The sequence below is a fragment of the Chinchilla lanigera genome, unplaced genomic scaffold (genome assembly GCF_000276665.1).
Source record: "Chinchilla lanigera isolate Chin_1 unplaced genomic scaffold, ChiLan1.0 scaffold00018, whole genome shotgun sequence".
NCBI lineage: Eukaryota > Metazoa > Chordata > Mammalia > Rodentia > Chinchillidae > Chinchilla > Chinchilla lanigera.
In genome coordinates, this window is record NW_004955419.1 from 27,032,669 (window position 1) to 27,057,391 (window position 24,723).

A 24,723-nucleotide genomic window follows, 5' to 3' on the forward strand; every position below is an offset into this window, starting at 1 on the left:
ATGGCTACGTACTGGACAGTGCTGCTGTCCTGAGAGGTGTCTTTTTTTAGTGCATCTTTGCAATTCATGCAGCTTACAGTCATCTTGGGAATGGTTACATGTACATATTATAGTTTGTTTCTTTTTGTTTTAATCTGTCACCTTCTTTTCCCTCCCCCGCCCTGGCTGGTTCCCCTATCCCTTTTTTTGTACTTGCTGCTATTATTTGCCTTAACTCATGTTATGGCATATGGTCTTTACATTAATTGGGGTTATTAGGCTCCTGTTCCTGAGTTTTAAAATTTTGTTCCATTGATTTACCTGTCTACTTGGGAACTGAAATCACAGTGTTTTAAATAGTCCTCTGATAGAATTCATATGATAACACAGCATAACATAACAATATGCAATCTCCCTTTTGTCACAGTTGTCTTTCTTTTTCACCAATGTAATTGTTATAAGGTTCCCAAAAATGCTCTTGGTGATTTTATTTGAATTTTAGTCACTCTGTAATAAATTTGGAGGAGATCTGACATTTTTAAAATACTGAGTCTATACATTGCTAACAGGGAACATGTCTCTGTGTAAGATTTCTCACTGGGTTCTCTGTAAAGTTTTGTCATTTTCTTTATGTAGATCCTTTCCATTTGCTGTTAAGTTTATTTTCAGGTATTGTGAAATTCAGGCAGTTCATTACTGCTTTGGGGAACGGAATCTATTTTCCATGACATTTTTAAAGTAGCTATTGCTAGAGTATAGGAAAGCTATAGATCTGTGTATATACCTCTTATGACTGGCCATATTGAACCCATTCCTTCTGGTAGCTTTTACTCTCTTAATTCCCATGAGTTTTCCAGGTAGACTACAATAGCAACTAAAGCAAGGATGCAATTTCTTTGCTTTCCCGCCTTTGTAGCATCTTCATCCTCCTTTTTCTCATTGGGGCCAGGCTGGACAGTGCTGAAGGGGAAAATGACACTTCCAGGTTCTTTTTCTAAATTTTATTTTAAAGAGAAAAAAGATAAACAGTGGGACCAAGTTTCAAAACAGGTTAGAGGGACTGTTATAATAGTTGATACATTACATACTGTTCTCTTCATATTAGTTAATCAGAGTACAAGATGTAGGTGTGATATCTTGTCTAAACAATATTAGCACAAAACATTCTTTTCCCAGGTTCTAACTCCAGCACAGCCACTTACCAGCTGGATGACTTTGGACAGGCCATTGAATTTTTCTGTGTCCCTGATAATAGAGCCACAACACCTTAAGTGTCATTACTGTTAAAATAGCAAATACATGTAAAGTGCTTAGGAGAGAGAATAGGGGAGTACCCAATATATATTAGTTATTCTTATTGTTTCACTCATTAGACATTCTAGAACTATATTTACAAGTGGTAATAATAGTGAGTATTCTTGTCTCATTCTTGATTTTAATGAGGATGCTGTTAGCAAGATTTGATGTCTGTCAGTTATTCTTCATCATGTTAAGGGTTGTTCTATTTTTATTTACTCAGTGTATTTATCAGATATGCATGCTGCAAAATTAGACCCCTATTTACACTCTATATTGGTACTGTGTATTTTTTCTTAGATCTATTACTGTGACAAATTATAGTCATCAGTTTTCTTGTATTCATCTTCCAATGCATTCATTTATTTAACACAGTTTTCAAGTGACACGCATATGTTGGTCATGTGCTAGGCACAGTGGACGCATCTGCGAATGAAACAAAGCCCCTGTCCTCTAGGAGCCTGCATTCCTGTACAAGGACACAGAAATAGTGAATAGATAAATAATGAATAGATAAATGTATAATGTGTCTGTCAGATGACAAACACTAAGGAGAAAAATAAGTCTGGTAAGAGGAAGCAGATGCAATGTAGGGTGGGGAGAGATCAAGGAGAGGTCAAGAAAGCCTCAAAGGCAAGGTAATGCTTGAGCAGATAGCTAAGGACAGTGAGGAGCAAGTCTTCAGATACCTGAAAGAAAAGTGTTCGAGACAGAGAGAGTAGCTGGGCAAAGATGCTGCTGATGTGTGAAAGGATCCTGGAGGGCCTGGAGCCATGTTTGCAGCCACCCTTAAGGCTGAGGCAGAATAGGGTGGCTGGTTGGAAATTGGGAGTGGGGAAAAGAGCTGTGGCTTTTAAGGGCCCTTTGTGAGAACTTTGGCCCATACTCTGCAACACTGAGAAACTACTAGAGAGTGCTTTGGCTTTGTTTTTATTGAGAAAAAAAGGTCAACTGTTTTAACCATTTAAAGTACACAATTAAATGCTATCTACTGTATAGAATGATGGACAACCATTACCACTGTCTAATTTCAGAACATTTTGTGGCCCCAAAAAGAGATCCCATCTTCATTAGGAGTCACTCATTTCCCCTCCCCGCAACCTCTGAGAATCACAAATCTATTTTTTGTCTTTATGGATTTGCCTATAGCAATTCATGCAAATGGAATCATAGAACACGTACTTTTGTGTCTAGCTTGTTACACTTAGCATAGTGTTTTCAAGGTTCATTCATATTGTAGTTGTATCAGTCCTTCACCTCTTTCCATAGCCAAATACGATTCCATTGTGTGAATATAACGAATTTTATTTACCCATTCATCAGCAGAAGGACATTTTGGTTGTTTCTACTTCTGGCTATTATGAATGATGCTTCTATGAACATTTCTGTGCATGTTTTTATGTGGACACATAAGTATGTTTTCAATTCTTTGGGATATATATCTCTCCAAGGAGTGGAACTGCGGGGTCATATGGTAATTCTGCATTTAACATTTGGAGAAACTGCCAAACCATTTTTCTGGTTTATATCAATAGCTACAACATTTTTATATTCCCATCAGCAATATAAGAGAGTTACAATTTCTCCCCTCCTTGCCTACACTTACTATTTTTCATTTTTTAAAAATTATAGCTACCCTAGTGGTGTGAAGTGGTTTTTACGTGCATTAACCTAATGAATAAAGATGTTAAGCACATTTTCATGTGCTTACTGGCTATTTGTAAATCTTCTTAGAAGATAAGACCACCGAAACCTTTTGTCCAATCTTTTGTGACTGAGTTATGAGAATTCTTCGTATTTCCTGGATATTGGACCCATACCAGATACATGTTCCTTGACTTGGGGTGGTTTTACATCCTGATAAATCCATCATAAATTGAAAACACTGTCAAACGTGCATTTGGTGCACCTAAGCTACTGAACATCACAGCTTAGCCTACCCTGCCCTACATATGCTCAGAACACTTACGGTAACCTACAGTTGGGCAAAATCATCTAACACAAAGCTTGCTTTATAATAATGTGTTGAATAGCACATGTAATTTATTGAATACTTGTATCCAAAAGACACTGGCAGTATGGTACATGGTAGATTATTGGTTTTCCAGCTTCATAACTGCATGGTTCAGTGGGGTCTGCAGCTCTTTGCGGCTGCCCAGCATCAGAAGAGAGTATCATACTGCATATCATGAGCCTGGGGGTGATCAAAATTCAAGTTTTGTGTCTACAGAATGTAATTTTACTTTGATATCATTGAAAAATCATAAGTTAAACTGTTATAAGTCAGGTGCTGTCTCTACATCATTTACAAAACTTTTCTTCCATTTATGCATTGGTTTTTTTTACCTTCTTAATGGTAAGTTTTGCATAAAAGTTTTTGACTTTGATAAAGTAAAAATAATTTTTGCTTTGGATATCATATTTATGGGCCATTTTCTAATCCAAGATCAGAAAGACTTAAACCTACATTTGCTTCTAAGACTTGTGTAGTTTTAGCTTTTACATCTGGGTCTTTGTTCCCCATTGAGTTAAATTTTTATATATGGTATGATGTACGGTTCTGTTCCTTTAAAATGAGCAACAGCAAGGGTGTCCTTTCCCACACAAAGTTGGTGGGGGCTTGTCTTCTGTGGTCCTTGCTTCCTGAGGCTACTTGAAGGTACTGTTGACACTAGTCTGCCTAGTTACTGCCCTGATCCTGGTCTTTGAACATATTTGCTGTCTTAGTCACTTTTCTTTCATTGTGGAGACAGAATACCCAATGCCAAAAATTAAAGGGAGAAAGGTTTATTTAGGTCACTATTTGTAGCTTTCATTCCATAATTGGCTGGCTCGAAGGCTAGGTAGCATGGCAGACAGGCATTGCAGAGGAGCAACAGTTCATGGCAGGCAGAAAGTAGCAAAACAGCAAGGGATGAACACAGCTTTTGCTATCTCTTGTATGTTAGGGTGGATAGCACTCACACCCTTATTCCTAGTGTCCTAGATTCTAGCATTGCACATAAATCAGCCCCAGGATCATACACTCTAGATGTACCCACCTATGAAAAAGTCCCACTTCTGACTGCATGAGGCTTTGGGGGAAATCTAGAAATAAGCCATAACATTCTGCCCCTGATTCCCCAAAGACTCATGAAAATCCCTTCAGGCATTTAGTCTATCTCCAGTGGTTACCAAAGTCCTAACACTCTCAGCATTGCTGAATAGTCCAAGTCCCATGTCTCCTCCAAGATACAAGGCAAACTTTTAGCTGTGAGCCTCTGTACAAATGAAAAGTTAAACACTTTCAACATTCAGTGGCACAAGATAGACATTTCCACTCCAAAAGTTGCAAACAGGGGGATACAAAGGAATGGGACCAAAGCAAGTCCAAAATCCAGTAGGGCAAATATTAAGTCCTGTAATTCCATGTGGAACATCAGAAGCAATCTGTGGTAAGTTGTGAATTCCAAAGGGCTTGCATGGCTCCACCCCTACGGCACTTCTAGTGGTAGCGGTAGTAGCTCCCAGGGCTTCTCTCTTGGTTCTGCTTTGCTCCACCCTTGTAGGTTTCTTCAGATGATTCATATTCTTGGCTTTTCCAAACTTCTGGGGTCTCCACTACACCTTTGGCTTCACACTCACAGCTTCACATATTGTTCTCTCAGGAGCATACTGCCTGGCCTTTGAGGCCTTTTGAAATCTGGATGGAAGCCTTTTCACCTCAGAACTCTTGCATTCCACATGCCCCTAAAACCAGGGCCATGTGAATGATGCCAAGGCCTGCTGCCACCTGGTACAGTAGCCAGGCTTTCTTCTCTCTTGCTGTAGGGGTCGAGTGCCTAGATTGCTGAGCACTCTGAACCTGATTCTGAGTAATAAATTCTCTATGCCACCACCATTCTGGGACCTGGTGTGGCCAGCACCACCATTCTGGAATATGGTGCTCTGTGCCTTCTCCTCAACGCAAAGTCTTTCACTTTCGCAGTTTTGAGGCTGCAAAAGATGAAGTCTTGCTGCTTCTTGTGATTCCCTTAGGCCATCTTTTATATTCTTCTGTTCCTTTTCAGCAATTAGGATCTCCTCAGCTCTATCTTTGCAGTCCACAGCTTTACTGGATCTTCCTTTCTGGCCAAACTCACAACCCCTTAAATCATTCTGCTGGGCCTTTTGCTTTTGTTCTCAACATAAATCTGGCTAAAAGCCCCCAACAATAGCCTTGCCACTGTCCCAACATTAGACTGCCTTTATATTTCTTCTGCCAGATTATTTAGTCCACTGCCCTTAATCTTAGTCTCAGGCAAAATCTCTGGACAAGAGCAAAAGGCAGACAAACTTCCTGACAGGCCATAACACATATCATCTGGAGTCTAATGATCAATGTAGTCCTTCCCAGTAGAAACCTCCTGAACCTGGTCTTCACTGGCAGAATTTCTATCAGCTTTCTGATCTTTTGAGCTCTGACCAGAATCTCCCACACACAACAGCCTAAAGTGTTCCAGCCTTACTCTTTAAGATAACATCTCTAAACATTTCCAAACTCTTCCCATAAACCATTCCCAAAGGCTCTTGAACCACATGGTCAGGTATAGTCATAGCAATGACTCCACTTCTCTGGTACCAAGTTTTGTCTTCGTTACTTTTCTCTTGTTTCTGAGAGACAAAATACCTGACACCCAGAATTAAGGAAGAAAAGGTTTATTTAGCTCACAGTTTTGAGGGGTTTCGGTCCATACTGGACTGGCTCCAAGGCCGAGTGGCACATGGCAGAGGGGCAACAGTTCATGGCTGTGGAAAACAGCAAATGCAGCAAGAGCAAAAGTGGAAGGAACAGCACAAACCTTTCCCTGCCCCTTATACTGTATGCAGGCTATCCACCCCTGGGTGGGTGTAGCACTCACACCCATAATCCCAGTATTGGACCATGAATCAATCAAAACTCTAGAAGCCTGCCCCATGCCTGCATGAGGCTTTGGAGAGGCATCTAGACAAAAACCATAACAATATCCATTCCAAAAGGTACAAATAGGGGAACACAAATGAATGAGACCAAAGCAAAATCAAAATTCCAGTACAAAATCCAGCAGAGCAAACATTAAGTCCCACAGTTCCACTTCCTGCATCCCAGGCAATCTGTGGTAAATTGTGAACTACCCTACAGCACTGCTGGTAGTTATTGTTTCCATGGCTTCTCTCTTGGGCTGGTTCTGTTCCCTCCTTGAAGTTTTCCTCAGGTGATCCACAGTCCTGGCTTCTCCAAACTTCTGGGGTCTCCATTGTACTTGGCTTCACACACTGCCTTCTCAAGAGCATACTGCCTGGCCTCTTGGGGCTTCTTCTGAAATCTGGGAGGAAGCTTTCCTGACCCCATAACTCTTGCATTCTGCATGCACCTAAAACAAGCACCACATGGATGACACCAAGGTCTGTCACCAGCTGGAGCAGCATCAGGCTTTCTTTTCTCTTGGCTGTAAAATCAAGTGCCTGTGAACCAAATCTTGAGGGACAACTTCCCTAGGCTGCCACCATTCTAAAACACGGTGCTCTGGGGTTTTCTTCTCAAAGCAAAAACTTTCACCTTTGCAACTCTGAAGCTGCTGAGGCTGGAATCCTATTGGTTCTTGTGATGTCCTCAGGCCATTGTTTTCTGTTGTCTTCTTCTGAAATACTTAGCTTTTTTGTTAGTCTTTTCAGTGACCAATTTCTCCTCTCTCCCATCTTTGCATACTGCAACTTTACTCGAGCCTCCTTTCTGCCCACACTCAAAATGTTTTAAATCATTTTGCTGGCCTCTTTGTTCTAGATTCTCAACAAAAATTTGGCTAAAAGCCCTGAAGAGTAGCTATGCCACTACCTCAACATTAGACTGCCTTGAAATTTCTTCTATAAGATTAATTAGTCTTCTGCCCTTAATTTTAGTTCCAGGCAAAGTCTCTGGACATGAGCAAAATGCAGACAAACTTTCTGCCAAGGTATAACACACAGTGTCTGGAGTTCATTGTGTGGAGTCCAACAGCCAATGCAGTCCTTCTTCCCATTAGAAATCTCCTGAACCTGGTCTTTACTCGTATAATTTCTATCAGCCTTCTGACCTTCTGAACGGTGATCAGAATCGCTCATCAGGTACAACCTAATATGTTTCACCTTTCCTTTTTTAACCAGCATCTCCAAACCTTTCCATTCCCACAGGCTCCTGAAACATATGGTCAGGTATAGTCACAGCAAGAACCCTGCTTCTCTGGTACCAAATTCCATCTTAGTCACTTTTCTTGTTGCGGAGACAAAATATCTGACACCCGAAGTTAAAGGAGAAAAATTTTATCTGGTTTACATTTCATAGAGATCTCAGTTCATAGTTGGCTGGCTCCAAGGCAGGATGGCACATGGCAGAGGGGCATCACAAGGAGAAACAGTTCATTGCAGACAGAAGACAGCAAAAGCAAGCAAAGCACAAGACAGGCCTCTCTCTGTCAAACCAATTAGTAGACTGATTTACTGATCACCTGCCTTTAATCCTAGCACCTTTAATCCTAGCATTGCACCATGAATCAGTCACAGACTCTAGATTCAACAACCTCTGAAAAAACCCTCCTATGACTGCATGAGGCTTTGTCTAGACACAAGCTGTAACACTTGTAGACCTCTTGAAGCTCAAATGACCACTGCTCCAAGGGCCAGAGGAATTTTTCTATTAAAGCACTGACCCCTTCCTATTGTTTCATTTTGCTACATAACAGAACTATCTGCTTGACTCCTTATTAAAAACAGTCATCTTGATGGTTGGGGGAAGGGAGTTCTACTGGTGTCTTCATTAAAGACTACTCACCCCCCCCAGGGATAAGTTTTTCAGACAGTTCTTTTGCAAAAATGCATAGCTTTTTAAAAAGTATGCCTTCAGTGAACCATTCTATTATCTTATTGTTTAACCAAAGTTCTAGATCTTGAACTTTTATTGGCTCCACTTCTATTTGTTTACTTTCTGATTTATTTGCTTCTGCTTTTATCATTAATAGCTTCTTTCTTTACTTTGCCATCCTTGTTCTAATTTCCTGATTTGCATGCCAGCTTTTTTACTCTTTTTTGTTGCTATTAAATGTATTTAAATAGGTAATTTTGTCTTTGATCATGGTTGTAGCCAAATCCCATATTTTTATCTGAATAGTTACTCATCATCATTATAAAACCATTCCATAATTGCAATTTAAGTTTAAAATGTTAGGCTTCTACTTCACCAAGTACAAACATAGTAATGCAATCATATCTATTATAAACTGTAGAAAATACCACACTTATTTATTCCCCATCCCTCATCACCTTTAATTTTGTGTTGTTATAATTTGAGTTTTTATTTAATTTTATTCATCACATTGTGGCTATTCTTTTCTCAATTGTACTTGAGATGCTGATTTTATCTTGAAATTACTATGATTTTCAGTTTCAAATCTGTATTTACGTGGCTTCAGTTTCTACGGACATATCTTTCATGACTGTGTCTTTTGGTTTATCTCTCTGTGGCCTAAAGTATATCTTTGAATAATGTTTTTCAGAAAGATCGTATGAGTTTTGTATCTAGGATGCCTTTCCATAAATCAGTTTCTCTCTGTTGCTTCTTGCATGAGTGATGAGTTTTGTGATCATAATATTCCTCCTCAAACTTCTTTAGACATTATGTCAATGTTGTAATGAAGTCTGAGGCAACCCAGTTTGGTTGCTTTGTGAATATAATCCCAGCCCTGTCATAATGGAAGCTTGTAGGACTCTTTGTCTTTGAAATTAAGAAAGAAAAGATATCATATAACTGATGTTTGTCTCTTTTGTCTAAAATATGATTACTGTTTTTATTTCAAGAATCTGGTCTTTCTCCAGACTATGAAAGTTTTCTTCTGCTATATCTTTAATTATTACTCATATATTCTAGGATTGTTTGCAGAAATATTGAAAAATCTTAAGTGAATCTCTGTAGTTCATCTTCCATGTTATTTTTCTTCTCCAGTCATTTTTATCTTAGTTCTTGTTCTCTGTCTCCAAAACATTGCAAAATCATTCTCCATAACATCCATCAGTGTTTTTACAGTTAATTTCTTCTCTTCTAATGCTTTGTACAATTCTCATATTCAATACCACAATTCATTTCCTGTCAATGCTATCTTAATTCTGTCAGATTTCTTTTAATTCCATTTTCCTTTATTTCATATTACATTTTTAGAAACCAGGTTTTCTTTAATCTCTTTGAAGTATAAATGGACACTACAATTTACTTTTACTTCCTGTAGCAGATCTTTTTAGAATTGACATTTTTCCTCCTTGTCTGTTTCCTTTATCATTAGAGTTTTCCTAGATTCCCTGTGCATTTGGGGCCTTCCCTGACCTGGTATTTTCCTACAGTTTGAGTTAATCCTCCTTGGGTTCTCTCACTGTTTTATGTAAACATTATTAGATTCATACCTCAGATACTCAGCCCAGGAACAAACAGCCAAAAGGGCTGGAGAGCTATCTGGCACTGAGGAATTTCTTCTCTCTTGGTTTCTTCTCAGAATTTGTTGAACAGCTGCTGAAGATGTGAAGGGTTGCTCCTGCCGTCCTCCTTTGATCTGCCTACAGTATCTGGGAGGTGTGGTGGGAAGCAACTTGGACAGGCTTTGCTTATTTGTGGATCTGATGGCCCAGCCACTCTGGAATGCTGGTGAGCTGCACAGTGACAGGGGATTCCCCCATGGTGAGCTCTGCATACCTCCTGTGGCCCAGACTCTCCTGTTGCACTTGATCACCCATGAAAGGCTGTGAGGTTGGTCCCTGTCAGCATGCCTGTCCTCCCCTTTGTGCAGTACCATGCTACTTTTTCAGGAAGGGGAGCTATGAGTCAGCCTTCAATCTGGTTCTTCTGGCACTGTACCTAGTAGAAATTCCTCAAAGTTGCTGGCATACTGATGGCACTCTTCCTTATTTTCCAATGCTGAAGCAGATTCCCCCTATTTTTATACTCCCTTGGTCCTTTCTGTCACTTTCAGAAGGAGGTAGCTTAGGTGGGAGTTGGACATCTGTGCTCAGCTTTGCCAACTTTCCCCAAAGTTTTATACTTAACCCTGTTTCCAATACTTTGCACTTTGGTATACAGATACTGTACAGGAGAATTTTTGAGCACTTCCTGTTCTGTGACCCTCTTTCTAAATTCTTCACATCTATTGACTGTCATTGTATCTGACTTCATAGGTTTTCCTGGGCACATTTCTTCCTACTCTTAAATTTCAGGTTAACATCCTCTTGATTAGATGAGAAATTTTCCTGCCAAACACGGTGCTGCTAGTCTTGGGGTAGTGGGTTCTGTCCCATACCAGGGACATCTCTTTTGGCATCCTGAGCTGCATCCTGGCCTTCAGTGTATTGATGGCACATCCCCACATCCTTCCAGTTCTGCCAAAGTTATGACCTTCAAGTAGAAACAACAGAAACTGTCCCCTGCCTCCCAGTCACCATCAATTCCCTTTGGAAGCCTTGTGTTTCATTGAGGGCATTTCGGATTCCTTCTGGCATGCCCAAGCCTCCTGTGTGAGTCAGCAGCTGTGGGCAGCAGGCAGTGGGATGGGGGTGTGAGGCTCCTGTCTCTGCTTGCCTGCCTGCCCCAGGAAGGAAACGCATCACACACTGCCATATCAAGTCTGTGAACAGCTGCCTCACTGCCCTCCATGGACAGTCACCAAACTCTGTACATCTGTTCCTCCCTGGGTGGCAAAAAGATCCGCCCAACTCAGGAGCCCATGGGTCTCCTCTGGGGCTTTCTGGGATACAGAAGAGCATTCTCCTGCAGAAAGTCCACAGTCAAAATGCATGAGCTGACATGGCTTTGGGGTTTGGTGACAGTGGCACTGCCATCATTGCTCTCCCCAACCCAAGCCCCACATTGTGTCGTCCCCACCTCACTTTCACAGTTGGACAGTGCCACTGACACTTTCTAAACTGCAGCCATGGTGGACATGCAGCATGTGCTGCTTTTCCTGATCCTCCCCACAGCCCTACAACAGGCTGCGGCTACACCCTATTTCCTCGACCACAGGGGTCTCAGATATTTCCTTTCTTGTCCAGAACAGCCAAGCAGTGGGGGCACACAACCAGCCTTCCAGTCCAGAGCCACCCGACTCCAGCATGTATTCTCACTTCTCTCCTCAGCCTTTCCTGAGGAGAAAATAGAACCATGGGCTGTATCATGGGTCTAGACCAAGAGTCTGCAACCTTGGTCCAGGGTACAAATCTAGCCCCTGGTTTTATAAATAAAGCTTTATTGGAATTCAGTCACCTCTATTCATTTGCTACTGTCTATGGTGATGGAATCTTACAGGGACTCAGACAGGGCCTCCAGGACCTGGGTTTGCTCTCAGCCCAGGGGCAGTAGGCTTGCAACAAGTCCTGACAATAACTGTAATGTTGGTGCTTCCAGATTTGGTCCCCTATGGAAAATTCCACTTGGACTCTGCCAGGTAAATATGGGTCCCTGGAGTTTCGGGTCTTGCTCTGAGGAAGATATATTGGAAAAAAATGCTTTGCTCAGCATAGCCTCCAACCCGATCCCAGGCTGGCAGCCTGCTCAGCACTTTGGTTCAGTGTCCACCCAGGACTTAGTGGCTCACCTGCCCTCCCAGCTCCCTCCCAGGACACACACTCAGCACCTCTCCAGGAAGGGGCTGGCTCCGCAGGTTCCAGGCCAGGGGAAGGGCAGACTATCTCTCCTCACCTTGGGGAGCAGCCAGAGCTGAGCTCCTGTCTGTGTACCAGTAGCTCAGACACAGGGCTGAGGAGATCTTGCCTGTGCCTTGTCACAGTGGATTCTTAGGGCTGCAAGTGACTCGAGGAACTTGTAGTCACCCCAACAGGGCTAAGAAAGCGTGGTCTGGGAGGAAGAAGCAGAGAATGCTGGTGTTCTGAGGGGGCAGGGCATCTCCCTGGGAATCCAGGATTCATGGGGGAGGGGCTGTTTGCCATGGGACTAGAGTGGACAGCAGGACTTGGACAAGGGAGAGGAGACAAAGGTCAGGAACTTGAGGTGATCCTTGCAGGTATGATTGGCAGAGAAAATGAGCTATAAGGAATGTGATAAAATGTTAAGTGAAAAATTAGGATATAAAATTGCTTATGCATTGATAGCTTCTACCTGAAAAACTTTTATCTGTTGTCTCAGTTAAGATCCCTGCAGGGAAAAAAAATGGCATATTCCAAGAGTTAAAGTTTACTTGAAAGAAAGTATTCGGGGCAGGCACAAGGGAACTAGCCAGTGCTAACGCTGTCCCTGTGACTGGCAGAAGTAGAGAGCTGTGTTTTTGAAGCCAGGAGGAGGAGGGTGCTAGACAGGGCTGTAACCAAGCCAAGCAGGGGCCAGAGCAGCAATACCCCGAACTTCTACCCCTTTTTCTTCCTGCCCACTGACCCCTCCTGGGCCTCCTCTTGACGCTTTGACTCATGCTGCAGCCTCATTGGTTCTCTAACTCCTGCTGGGGCTTCCTATTGATCCTTTGATTTCTGCTGAGTTGTCCTCTTGGTCCTCTGACCTCTTCTAGAGCTTCCCATTGGCCTCTGACTCCTGTTGGGGCCTCCCATTGGTTCTCTGATTTCTGCTGGGGTCTCCCATTGGCACTGTGACTCCTGCTGGGATGTTCCTTTGGCAGACTCTAAGTGGAAATCAGGGCACAAAGCTCTAGTGATGCCATCTATAAAAGTCAAATTCCAGAGATAGAGACGAAAGGGCCTTCTGGAGTGTGTGGGTGGGGGCGAGTGGAGAATAACTAACAAGAACACTGTACTACTCAAGTTAGAATACCAGGAATATGGGTGGTTTTATTGCTCTCTTCCTTTCCTCAGACTTTCAATGACATTTGTAAATTACCTAGAAAAGGCTTGAGACAGAAGGAATGGATGGAACCAGCCTGAGTCACTACAAGGGTCCTACCAACCGCTATGTTGATTTGCCACCCAAGATTTGCCATTCACTAAAGGGAGCAGCCTTATTCAAGGCCACACCCCTTTCCCCGGGAAGCCTATACCCCAAGACTGGCCCAGCCTTCTTGCCTTGATTTGGGGAGTCTCTGCAGGGCCCTCTCAGCCCAGCAGGCCTGGCTGAGACCTTGGTTGCAACTTTATGGCATTTCAATTTCTCCCTGCACCTCCTCCCACCTTCCCCAAGCCCTCCTAGATGGAGGAGGGGCTGTCTCTGCAACAAATCCTACTTGGGACTCTAAATCCCCTTCCTGGGGAACCTAACCATGGGCAGACTCACATTCCACCCACTTGGGTGTCAGCTCGGCCCAGATTAGTCCTGAGGCCCCAGGCTTATGATGACAGAGCCATCCTGGGGGCCCCTGGGTGACTCACCTCTTCTGACCAGACCCCCCTCCTAACAGCACAGCTATGAACTCATCAATGCAGCATCCACCGGTGAGTACAGCCCTGCTGTGATCCACCCACCCTCCAGAAGCCCCACCTCTGAACTCATGAGGCTTCTGGGAGACATTTTAGATCTAAACCATAGCACCATATTTCTTTGGGACAGACAAGAGATGCCATCAGCTAGGGAAACTGAGGGCCCCTCAGCATGGAGGGAAACCTCAGAATGGAACATGAGGGTCTATCCTGCACAGGAGGCCAGGCTTCTCCGTAGGAATGTGGTGTGGATCAGAAGGTCACATGTATGAGTTTCCTGTAGCTTCCCTAACAAATATCACAAATTGCGTGGCTTAAAACACCAGGAATATATTCTTTTGAGTTCTGGAGGACAGAGTCCCTAAATCAGAGTGTCTGTCAGTGAGGCCATGCTGCCTCTGAAGTTGCTAGAAGAGAATTCTTCCTTCCCCTTTTCAGTGGTTCCTTGGCCATCATCTACCTGTCTTTACATGACCTTTTCCCATTTGTCTTGTGCCCCAAATCTCCCTCAGCCTACCTCTTACAAGGATGCATGACATTGGATTTTTCCAGTGTGATCTCAAGATCATTCAGTTAATTGCATCTGCAAAAATCTTTTTTCCAAGTAAGGTGTATTTCACAGGTGTTGAGTAGGACTTGGACATATCTTTTGGGGTCACCATTCAACCCTTTTGCTCCACACCATAAACATGAAAGTATCTCGCACATGCACATGTCAGTGGATGTGGCTCCATGTATGTCCACTGGTGTAACCCATGTGCAGTAGATCAGATACATAGTTACTTACATTGCTGTCTGTTAAAGATTTTTTTTCACTTATGTTCAACTGTAGTTATAGATTATTAAAGACCAACTTATTTGCAGATGTGAAAATGGCTTCATTTTTTTAAAAAAACACCTTCCTCGATAAATGCGCCTCAGTTTGGAAAGGTGAGAATGCAACCACATAGAGAAGGCTCTACAAAAATTGAAGTGCATGCCCCAAATCTTTGAAAAACTCCAGAGCTGGAGTTGCTCCAGAGTTGCTTCAGCATCTTTTAAATTAAAAAAAAAAATGAGGGCAGCTGGGATTTTGCACATACTCTCCTGGAATCACAGGCATTGAGGAAGCCCCTCTCTAGCATCCCAGCCGGCCTCTGCCTGCATATCTCTGATGGCGAAGAAGAGTTCACTATCTACCAAAACCACCTTCTCTGTCATTAGAAAGCTTTTTTGGCTGTGGGTCAAAATCTGCTTTCCTGAACCATCTCTCTATTGGCTCCTCCACTGCCAAAGGGGTACCCAGAACAAGGCATCCCATGAGCTTCCCAATGACAGCTCTTCCATGTTTGAAGTTGGCCATCACTTCCTGCTTTGGTCTTCTCTTCTCCAGGCTAATTTTTTAATTAGCTTAAATTAATAGTGGTTTCTGGGGAACGGGAGCCCCAGTAAAAGTGACCCGAATTATTCAAAGATTCCAGTGTTTCAAATACCTGTTTATCCTAATTAGCATCTTAAATACATTGATGCCCTCTGCTTCTAACAAGCCATATTTTAACATGTTCCATATTTTAATGGATTTTACTTGAATGAACTGTTTAATCAAGTGAAGACACATTTCATGAATGAATAGAAGTAAATCTATAATTATAGCCTTTAGTCAGGTAAGAGGAGTGACATTTGCACAAGTCAGGGCTATATATAGCGAGTACATTTGAATGACAAAGTAGGTTACCTAGCTTCCATAGGAGAGCTGGGAATTTGCTCTGCTCTCAAGTTCATTTTGTAACCTAATTAGAATTTTCAAAGTGTTGTAAAGTGCATTGGGCACGGTCCTGGTTCCCCTCGTCTTCACCTGGGTCTCTGCCTTGCTGGAGGACTCCTTAGCTGGTACAGTGGCCTCATTAGGGAAGATGTCCAGAGAGCTGTGGCCACAGGGTCTCTGAAACTCTTCACAACCTCCAGTCACTGGCCCCACTTGGGACACATGGTCTGAACTTGGTAACTTGTCATTATAATACTAGTGTGCTTCTGCTTTTCTCTTCTTCCATTGTTAGTTTCGTTCCCTTGTGTCCTTCTCTTCTTTTCTTGTTTCCAGTCTCCCTTCTAACATTGTCAGGATCTGTTTATGGTGTAGGGGCTGGGAATAGAAGGATCTGGGATTCAAGATGAGCCATACTTATTGGATGGAGCAGGAGAGGGCAGGACAGTAACCCCAGCTTTGGTGAAAGATAGCACCCTGGACCTGCAGAAAGTGAGGACAGGAGACTTGTGGTCTTCAGGCAGGCTGGCCAGCAGGCTGGGAGTGTGACAGTTCTGCTGTTTTTACCCCTAAAATCGGTGGTTATCAACTTTAGCTGACCATTGGAATTACCTGATGATCATCACTGATGTCTGGATCCTGTCCAGGAGATTCTGATTGGTTGAGGAGGCCACAGGCATCCTCAGGTATTTCTCAGATGCAGGCTTCAGGCAGCTCCAGCCACCATCTTGTCTACAGCCTCATGGATGAGCCACAGCTGAAGCCATCCATTCAATGGCCCACTATTCCTCAGTCGTGGGGAGGCCATAGGTGTTTACTGTTTCAGCTGCTAAATTTTCAGACAATTTGTTACACAGCAGTGGAAGACTAGTACAGATTCTTACTTACCCCAGGTGCTTCTCCAAGTTGGTCACTTCATGCCCCCTGCACCATCCTTTCTTCATCCAGCCTCTAGAATTTCTTACCCAGATTAATGCTGTAGCCCCCTGCAGTTGTCCTCTTCCACTGGTCCCATAGAAGCCTGAGTTACCATTTCCAAACATGCCTCTAATCATTTTGCCCTCTCACACAACACCTCATATGGCTTTCCATTGTGCTTAAGATCAAGACCAGAATCTTTAATATAAACTGTAAGGCCTTTACAGTCTACCCCACCTATTACCCTCATTTCATTCCAACAGCCTCCCCCAGCCCCTTCCCCTTAGGGCTCTGCTTTTACTGTAGCTATAGCCTTCCTTTAGGTAACCTACCACTTCCCTCCACTACAGGACTTCTGCACATGCTGCTCCTCAGGCTGGAATCCTTTTCCCTGCAGCACCTCCTGGCTTAGGTCTGACTCTGTTACAGACTAGACCATAGGCATGCTCCTGAACTTGAGAGCCTTTGTCTCCAAACTTAAACATTCACCATTTGTCATCTGATGAATGTTCCTTACCCTCACTAGACAGAGATCCATGACAATGAATAATAAATCTTTTTACTCAATATTAGAGGTCTAGTACTACCTCACACAGTGCTGGGAAACAAAAAAGACATTGATATCATGAATGAGTAAGGAAATGAATGAATGAGACTGGTGGAAGCAAACAGATCCCATTCTTTAAAATGTAGGGCAGTAGGCGGCTGTCCAGGAAGTACTGAAGCCCAGAAGCCAGACAGTGACTGACTGTGTGATGGAAGTACAGCCCTGAGAGTGAAGCACAAGGCCAGATTGAGATCCTGAGCTCTGTAAAGGCCCCTTGCCAGGACAGTAGGGCCCTACACCGTTGGCTCCTGATCTCAGGGTCTTTAAATCACCTGGATGGAGGACAAGGGTATCCAGGCCCAAAATAAGGAGTCTGTAGGGGCAGAGACTTCATTGGTCCTACCTATGAACAGCAGAGGGTGGCAGGGGATAAGAGCCTAGCAGGACTTGCAGACATGGGACTCCAAAGCAAAGACAGCATAGGCGGAGACCATCAAATGACTCACATGACAATGGGGGAGTGAGGTGCAGCAGCTTGATAAGGCACCTGCGATACTTCCAAACAGTGGGCAGAGCCAGCAATGTCCACCGCCACATTCAACAGCGAGATGCAGGCTTCAGAGCAGAGGGGGTCGTGCAGGTGGCATGGCACTGTGTCTTTCTTGGGCACGATGCCAGCCTCCCTTTTGGGCTAGGGACCCACATTAGACTTAAAATGCATCACGTGGACTTCTTTATGCTGAGCACTGTCCCACACGCTCCATCCACCACCACTCCCTGGTGGATCCAACTCCATTTGCCTTCTCCGCTGCTCCTCTCCTCCTCCGCCCTCTACTTCTGCCCTGACATCTTGCCGGGTGTGGATGGAGATCAGCTGCCTATTCCCATGCTTAGCATGTGGACGGAGGTTTGCACTCAGTCAGCTGGAGGAGAAAGGCCACCATAATGGCCTCATTGGAGTGACAGGTCCCTGTCAACCTCCTTGTGCAAATGGGAGCGAGGTGGTACAGATGTGCTGGTCTCAGGGTTGAGATGCTGATCTGACCTGGCGGCATTTACTCTGCTCAGCAGGAGCAGGGCTGTTGCCACCGGGTCTGGCTTTCCCTGGAGCCATAGCTGATTCTTCCGACTCTCATCTTCCTGCAGTGTTGGCCTTCCCTGGAGCTTGAAGTCTGAGTTCAAATGTGAACATTTGTGCCTTGGGATCTTCAATTCCTAAGCTGCTCAGGAGCCTCAGAAGAGGTTGGTTACCCTTTGCGACCCTTATAGTCCTCAAGTGCCTCTTCTATAGGTCCTCGTTCTTGTCCTAGCCCCCGAATGACTCCTCTGAGCAGGAGGCACTTTGTCACCATCCCTGATAAAAGGCAGTCAGAACTGAGCCCAGCAATCCAGGTGTGGCCTGAGAGGGACTAGAGAGGTGATGTCTCCTCCTTCATTCCAGAAGTGTTGCCTTTTGAAATGTGGTTCCTAGTCCCACTCATCTTTTGGACAGTGGCTTTATTCAGTTAACACATTCTGGTTTCCTAATCACAGCAGAGGGCAAGTGGCTAAAGTTTTCTTTTCACATCATCATCAGTGGCTTATTTCATTTATCCTGTTTCCTTTAAGACAGTGGATCTCAAGTTTAAGCATGCATCAAACCACCTGGAGGGCTTGTTCCAGCATATCCTGGTATCACGTCACAGCCATAGTCCTCACCCGTTCTTAACAGCTCTTGCCCCTGAGCCTCCTGTTGCACATTGTTTATTCCTGTGCCTCTGCGCCCACCCCCTTCTTTTTAGCAGTGCCAAATGACTTCTGTGGATCCTTGAGGATTTGTTCCTGTGGCTGGACCTAGATTCTCTGCTCTAAGGCTGGGAGTCCCCTGGGGCTGGCCTGGAGGCCCTGTCCCATACACCCCAGCTCCCTCACCTCCCTTCCAGCAGCTCTGGGTAGCTGTTCACAGCCTTCCGCACCCCTGGTCTCACTTCCAGGTGATAGGGCAGCCTGCTCCAACTCCCTTCCTTGCCCATCAGCACCTGTGTCTCTCTATCCCTCCCGGCTTGTTCTGGGCCTGGCAGCAAAGCAGACTACTGGTGGCTGCTCACTGGGCCGAACCTGCAGAACAGGCCCCAGGGGACCCTGACTTTGCTTGAGTGTGGTTGTGAGAGTGCGCAGAGTGTCTGCATCTTGAGATGGTTTGGATGACAATTAGAGGACTTTGTAATGGTGCAAAAGTGATTCATGCCATGCATGTAATTCCAGTACTTGGGAAGGTGAGGCAGCAGAATTGGTGTGGATTTGAGGCTAGCCTGAGCTCTGCAGTGAGTTCAAGACCACCGTGTACTACAAGGTGTAGTACCACCGTGTACTACAAGTAGCAAGATTCTGTCTCAAACAAACAAAAAAACAAACAAGCAAACAAAGTGACCCCCATTCAGTAGGAACCATGCTTGGGAGTTTTGAATTTGGATCTTTTCTCATGATACTAGTGTGATACGGTACTGGGCAGTGGCAATGCCCCATCAGCCATGTGGCTGCAGGACAGGACACAACTGACACTCTACAGTGTCTTGTTTACCAAGCCAGGATGTTCAAAGAGCTAGGAGTATTCAACCCATTTTTCACTTAGGCTGTTCAGATGTAATGCTGTTGTAAGCTAAAAAGTATCTGTACAGCTTCCTGATGCTGTGACCAAATACCTGAAAATAGCAACTTATTTTGACTTACAGTTTCAGAGGCTTCAGTCCATGGGCACTTTGCTCCATTGCCTCTAGATCTGTGGTCAGGCAGAAACACGATGGCAGAAGGGTGTGGGGCAGGAACCTGCTCACCTCGTGGTAGCCAGGAAGCAGTGAGAAAGAGAATGAGCCAGAGAGCAAGGGGCTAGGAGCAAGAGAGCCCCTTCAAAGGCCTGCTTCTGTGACCCCCCACTTCCAACTGGCCCCACTCCTAACAGCCCTGGCTATGAGCTCGTCAGTGGATTAACCCGTGGGTAAGGTTAGCACCCTCCTGACCCAGTCACCTCTCTAGGCCCCACCTCCAAACCTTGCTGCATTGGGCACCAACCTCCCAATATAAGAATCTTAGGGAGACACTTCAAATTTAAACCATAACAATATCTGTTTTTATTTTCTTGGGATTAAGGGTTACTCATTTCCCAGAGGAATGTGGTTTTACTTTTGTAATGGAGATGAACACACACATAGAATTCTCACTGCAGAAATGCAGTTTATAGTAAACTGCTATCAGGCATCGGCTCCATGAAGCAAGATACCTGCAGGTCTAGAGGAAACCCAGGTGTTTGCAGGTATACTCAGTAAATTTTTCACAAGTGCACTAAAGGATCGTTCTGTCTCTATGTGAGTGTCAATTTTCCCTTGTGAAGAAGATCAGTTATATTTTTCCCACACTTTGGTTACTTGAAAATGCCATTTATCGCTGATGTCCTCCGTTCGCCCTCCCTGAGAAGTCCATAGAGTACAAACACGAGCCGAGTGCAGACCCCTCGGTGCTGGAATGATGGGCAGCGAGTGACTGATGGCGCTGACCGTCTGTTCTGGCCTCTTCTGGTTCACTGGGCCTTGGAAATGTCCACATTTGGCAAGGACCTGAAGAGTCATCCTGGGAGAGTGGGAAGAGCACTAGACTGGGAGTCATCCCTCTGTTTTCTCTTCTGTGAAATTGGGGGCGGATGGGATGGCCTCTTTGGTGTTTTGATTGTTTGTTTGAGTTCTGATTGCTTATAAAATATTTTATTCTGCCATATTCATAACACATTTTTCATGTACACATCAATCGCATACATATAGATACTCTAAGCTCCGATTGATGCCTTATGCTTAGAAATGATTATTCCAACTTTCAAGCAGTATATAGAACTAAGTTTACAAAGCCATTCAATACCCTCAGTCTTTCTGCTAGGGCTTGAATCAACCCTGTGAGTTATTTGCTGTTTTGTGCCCATTACTGAGGTGAAAAGACAGAGACTCAGGAGAAGCTGACTGGTTTCTCCAGTGTGGGGCCGTGCAGATGGAGAGGCAGGGTGTGGCTGCGCCTGCCTATTGGCTGGTGCCTTGAGCTGTGTTGCTCTCCAGCTGGGACACATGTGGATGTGTTCTGTGTTTAACCACTGCTGTCACTCTGCCACACCTTCAGGACACACACAACTGATCCTGGGACCCTACTTGCACCCCAAGAGGATGGAGGCAGCAGAAATAAACTCTAACGGCAAAGGCAACTTTCTTCAGTCAGCTGGTTCCCAATCTTCCATCAAAATAGAAGTGAAAACTACAGGTGGACGAGATTCACCCTGCCGGCGACACTTTCTTTTTACAAAACATTCGTCAAAAAGTATTTGAAGCATTCAAAAAAAGCACAGAATAAAATAAACTCCCAAGGACTTGCTAGCTGGAATTAATGAATGTTCACATTTTGCTCCATTTGCTTTCCTATTTCTTTTAAAGAAATAAAATATGGCAGTTCCCACTGACATCTCCTTTGTTGCCCTTCCTTGGTGGTGGCTTCCTGGTGGCCAGTGACATTTAGGGCCAGATTATTCAAAACACTTTGATATAGACATTAGAAGGATCTGCTGACTGTTGGAATAAGAAGTGCCTTTTTATTATGGTAAAATATACATAACATAAAATTTACCATTTTGACCACTTTTAAGTGTATAGTTCCATAGTATTAAGTACTTTCACGTTGTTATGCAACACTCCCCATTATCCATCTCCAGAACCTTTTCATCATCCCAAACTGAGCCTCTGTATCCATTGAACATGCACGCCCCACTCCCTCCTGCCCTAACACCTGGCAACCCCTGTTCTACTTTCTGTCTCTATGAATTTGACTACTCCAGTTACCTTATACCACTGGAATCATATAACCTTTATCTTTTTATGTCTGCCTTTTCTCAGTAGCAAAGTGTCCTCAAGGCTCGCCCATGTTATACCATGTATCTGAATTCCATTCCTTTTGTAGGCTGAACAATATTCCGCTGTATGTATAGACCACAGTTTGTTTACTCACCCATCCATCAATAGACATTTGGGTTGTTTCCACCTTTTGGCATCTGTGAATAATGCTGCTACGAAAAAATATCTATTCAAGTCCCTGCTTTCACTTCTTTTGTGTAGATGCTCAGAAATGGAATTGCTGGATCATTTGGTAATTCTTTGTTTAATTTTTTTGAGAAGCTGCCATTCTGTTCTCCAGAATGCTGCACCATTTTACATCCCCGCTGGCAATTTTCAAAGGTTCCAGTTTTCTTTGCATCCTCACAACACTTGTTTTTTCTTTTTTTCTTTTTTTCTTTTTTTTTTCTTTTTTTTTTTTTTGATAATAGCTATCTCTGGGGGGTGAAAGAGAAATGCTTGTAAGAATGATCTTAAACAAGAAGAAACGAGGCCCAGGGATGTAAAGGGTCACATAAGCCAAAGTCATGAGCAAGTTAGTGACAGAGCAGGAGGAGAAAGCTGGGTCCCCCACACAGAGCTCTTTCTGCTAAAACACATAGTTCAGTGTCCACCGGTGTATGGCATAGGATGCCCAACTATTGTTGCAGGCCGTACCTGGACTTCAGATTTATTGACCTGGATCCTTAATTTGTAAAACAAACAAACCTCCAAGTAGTATCAACACTAAGAAATGTAGCGGGGGTTAGATTTCTGATTTCCCCTCCAAAAATGATGTGATCCTGGGTCCATGTTGTAGCATGACAGTTGAATGACAACCATCCTTAGAAGGCATGTGGTCACCAGCTTGCCACAATCTCCCCACTCCCTGACATCCTTCCCCACTGGCTCTGTCACACATGGGCTGGTTCTGGTGACACTGGAGTTTGTAACCTTCTGCTTTCCAGGCACACAGATGTTAGTTGTTCTGTATGTCAGAACTTAACAGGCTAATGTCATGCCTCTTTATTCTTTCCTCTATTCCGTGTTATCACTCTCAATGCCTTGGCTATTTCTTTGGCATAAATGCAAAGTAATCCTGCAAATCCATAATGCAAAATATGAATAAAGACGTTATTGGAGAGCTTGATGTGGAGACAGGATGATGCATTGAGGAAGCACCAGCCACAGCCTCTTCTTGCTTTTTCTGTCCAAGGAAGTCTATGGGCAACTTTAGCCCCTTCCCTGTCCAGGTGTCAGTCACAGACACTCCCTTCATGTTATCAGTGGAGGGGAGAAAATTGATTTGTCCAGTTGAATTGCTCCCCCAGAATGACCCTGCAGGACAGTTCTTCCTGTGTCCACCAGCACACCCACCCTCTGTCTTCTCTTTGCTGACAGGTGAGGAACGACCTGACTGGGGTTCTATATGGTGAGGACATCGAGATTTCAGACACTGAGAGCTTCTCCAATGATCCCTGCACCAGTGTCAAAAAGCTCAAGGTAGGTGCAGCTTGCTTGGGGGTGGCAATCATAGGCTGATGGTAATAATTTTGGGTTCCCTAAACCCCCTCTCTGTTAACCTCAAGTTCATGCCAACCTTGGCATCTCAGACTTAGTTGAAGTCTCCAGGGCTTAGCCCATCACTTGCTGTCCTGCCTTGGCCAAAGGTGCTGACTGCCAGGTGCACCACGCCCCATAGAGCTTCCACAGCAGTTTCTCTCTCAGCCTCATTTAGAGAGAGCACGGCACAAGTTATCATCTCTGTGTTGAAGTGGCTTTGAGAGAGGAGCTGCCTTGCCCAAAGCACACAGCAAAGACATACTATTGTGGGGACTGAAAGCCCAGGCTGCTGACCTCACCTGGTGACAGTCACTGAAGAGCAGCAAGGGTCAACTAGAAGTTCCTCCAGTTGTAAGTGGATCTCTAACATTCAATTGTCCATTCTTTGCACAAACTTTCTCAAATGCCTTTTATGTGCCAGCCCTTCTCCTGGGCTCCCAGACACATCCGTCATTCCACCTGTCCTTGTCCTCAGGTGGCTCACAACATGATAAGGAAGACATACACCTCTCAGGGAAACCCGGAACGAAGGGACCTGGGAACAAAGACAGGAAGTGACTCATCTCACCTGGGGAGAGGGTTCAGAGAAGAGGCAATATTCCAGCCTTGCAGGCTGCACAGAATGGCAGGGGAGGGACGCAAGTCAGAGTGCAGGCAGGCCTGCACCTCTGCTTGGGAGCCACAGGAATTCCATGGAGCCTGCTGTATCAGGGAGGGTGGAGAAGGAAAATCCTAAGACAGGAGTTTGGGGCCAGTTCCCAGGAACCATGAATGCTGAGTTGAGACATTTAGTCTTTCATCCATGGCCACGGGGAGTTCCTGGAGGCTTACATAGGCTTACATAGCTTACACAGGTGTCATCAGAGCTGTGAACTTTTTTTTCTCTTCCATTCGCTCAAGCCCACATCTGATGTCAATGGCATGGAGACCCCAGACGCCAACTGTTGGTGTATCCCTTCTGACTTGGACAGGTCCCAGCTTACATCAGTTAGAGCAGATGGCAGTTTGAGGCTGTCACTTCCACATCCCTCAGTTAGTAGATGGGGAGCCAGAAGCCCAGAGGCAGGTAACAAAGGAAGCAACACCATCCTCTTCTGGGCAGGCATAGGGCCTGCGGTCACATGCCAGCCCTGGGAGACTCTGCAGATGAGGAAGCAGCAGCCAGAGGAAGCCTGTTGTCGTCCAGGTAGCAGGCACTGGTTCCACCCAAGCTCTTCCGCTGTGGTGCCACAGCTGTCCGCTGTGAGGGAGCCTGGCAATGTGGGGCCTGGAGGACTCAGGGGTGGGTGGCCAAGCTGAGGTGAGACTGGTGCTGTGTTGACATTCTCCTGCCACACGCAGGGTGTCTCCCCAGGGTGCGCACTTGAAATAGTGCCTGGTCTCCAAGGCCAAGCAGAGTTCTGAGGGCTTTCAAGTTT

At 44.6% G+C, this 24,723-nt stretch overlaps 1 protein-coding gene across 1 annotated transcript in view; it reads left to right on the forward strand.

Annotated features, from left to right (window-relative positions):
* The window catches only part of Gabbr2 (gamma-aminobutyric acid (GABA) B receptor, 2), a 369,184-nt gene that overhangs the window by 159,935 nt on the left and 184,526 nt on the right, over positions 1-24,723 (forward strand). Inside the window, exon 4 of the mRNA XM_005382826.2 lies at positions 23,144-23,245. Coding sequence (XP_005382883.1) covers positions 23,144-23,245 — 102 coding nt within the window. The remainder of the gene's footprint in view (positions 1-23,143; positions 23,246-24,723) is intronic.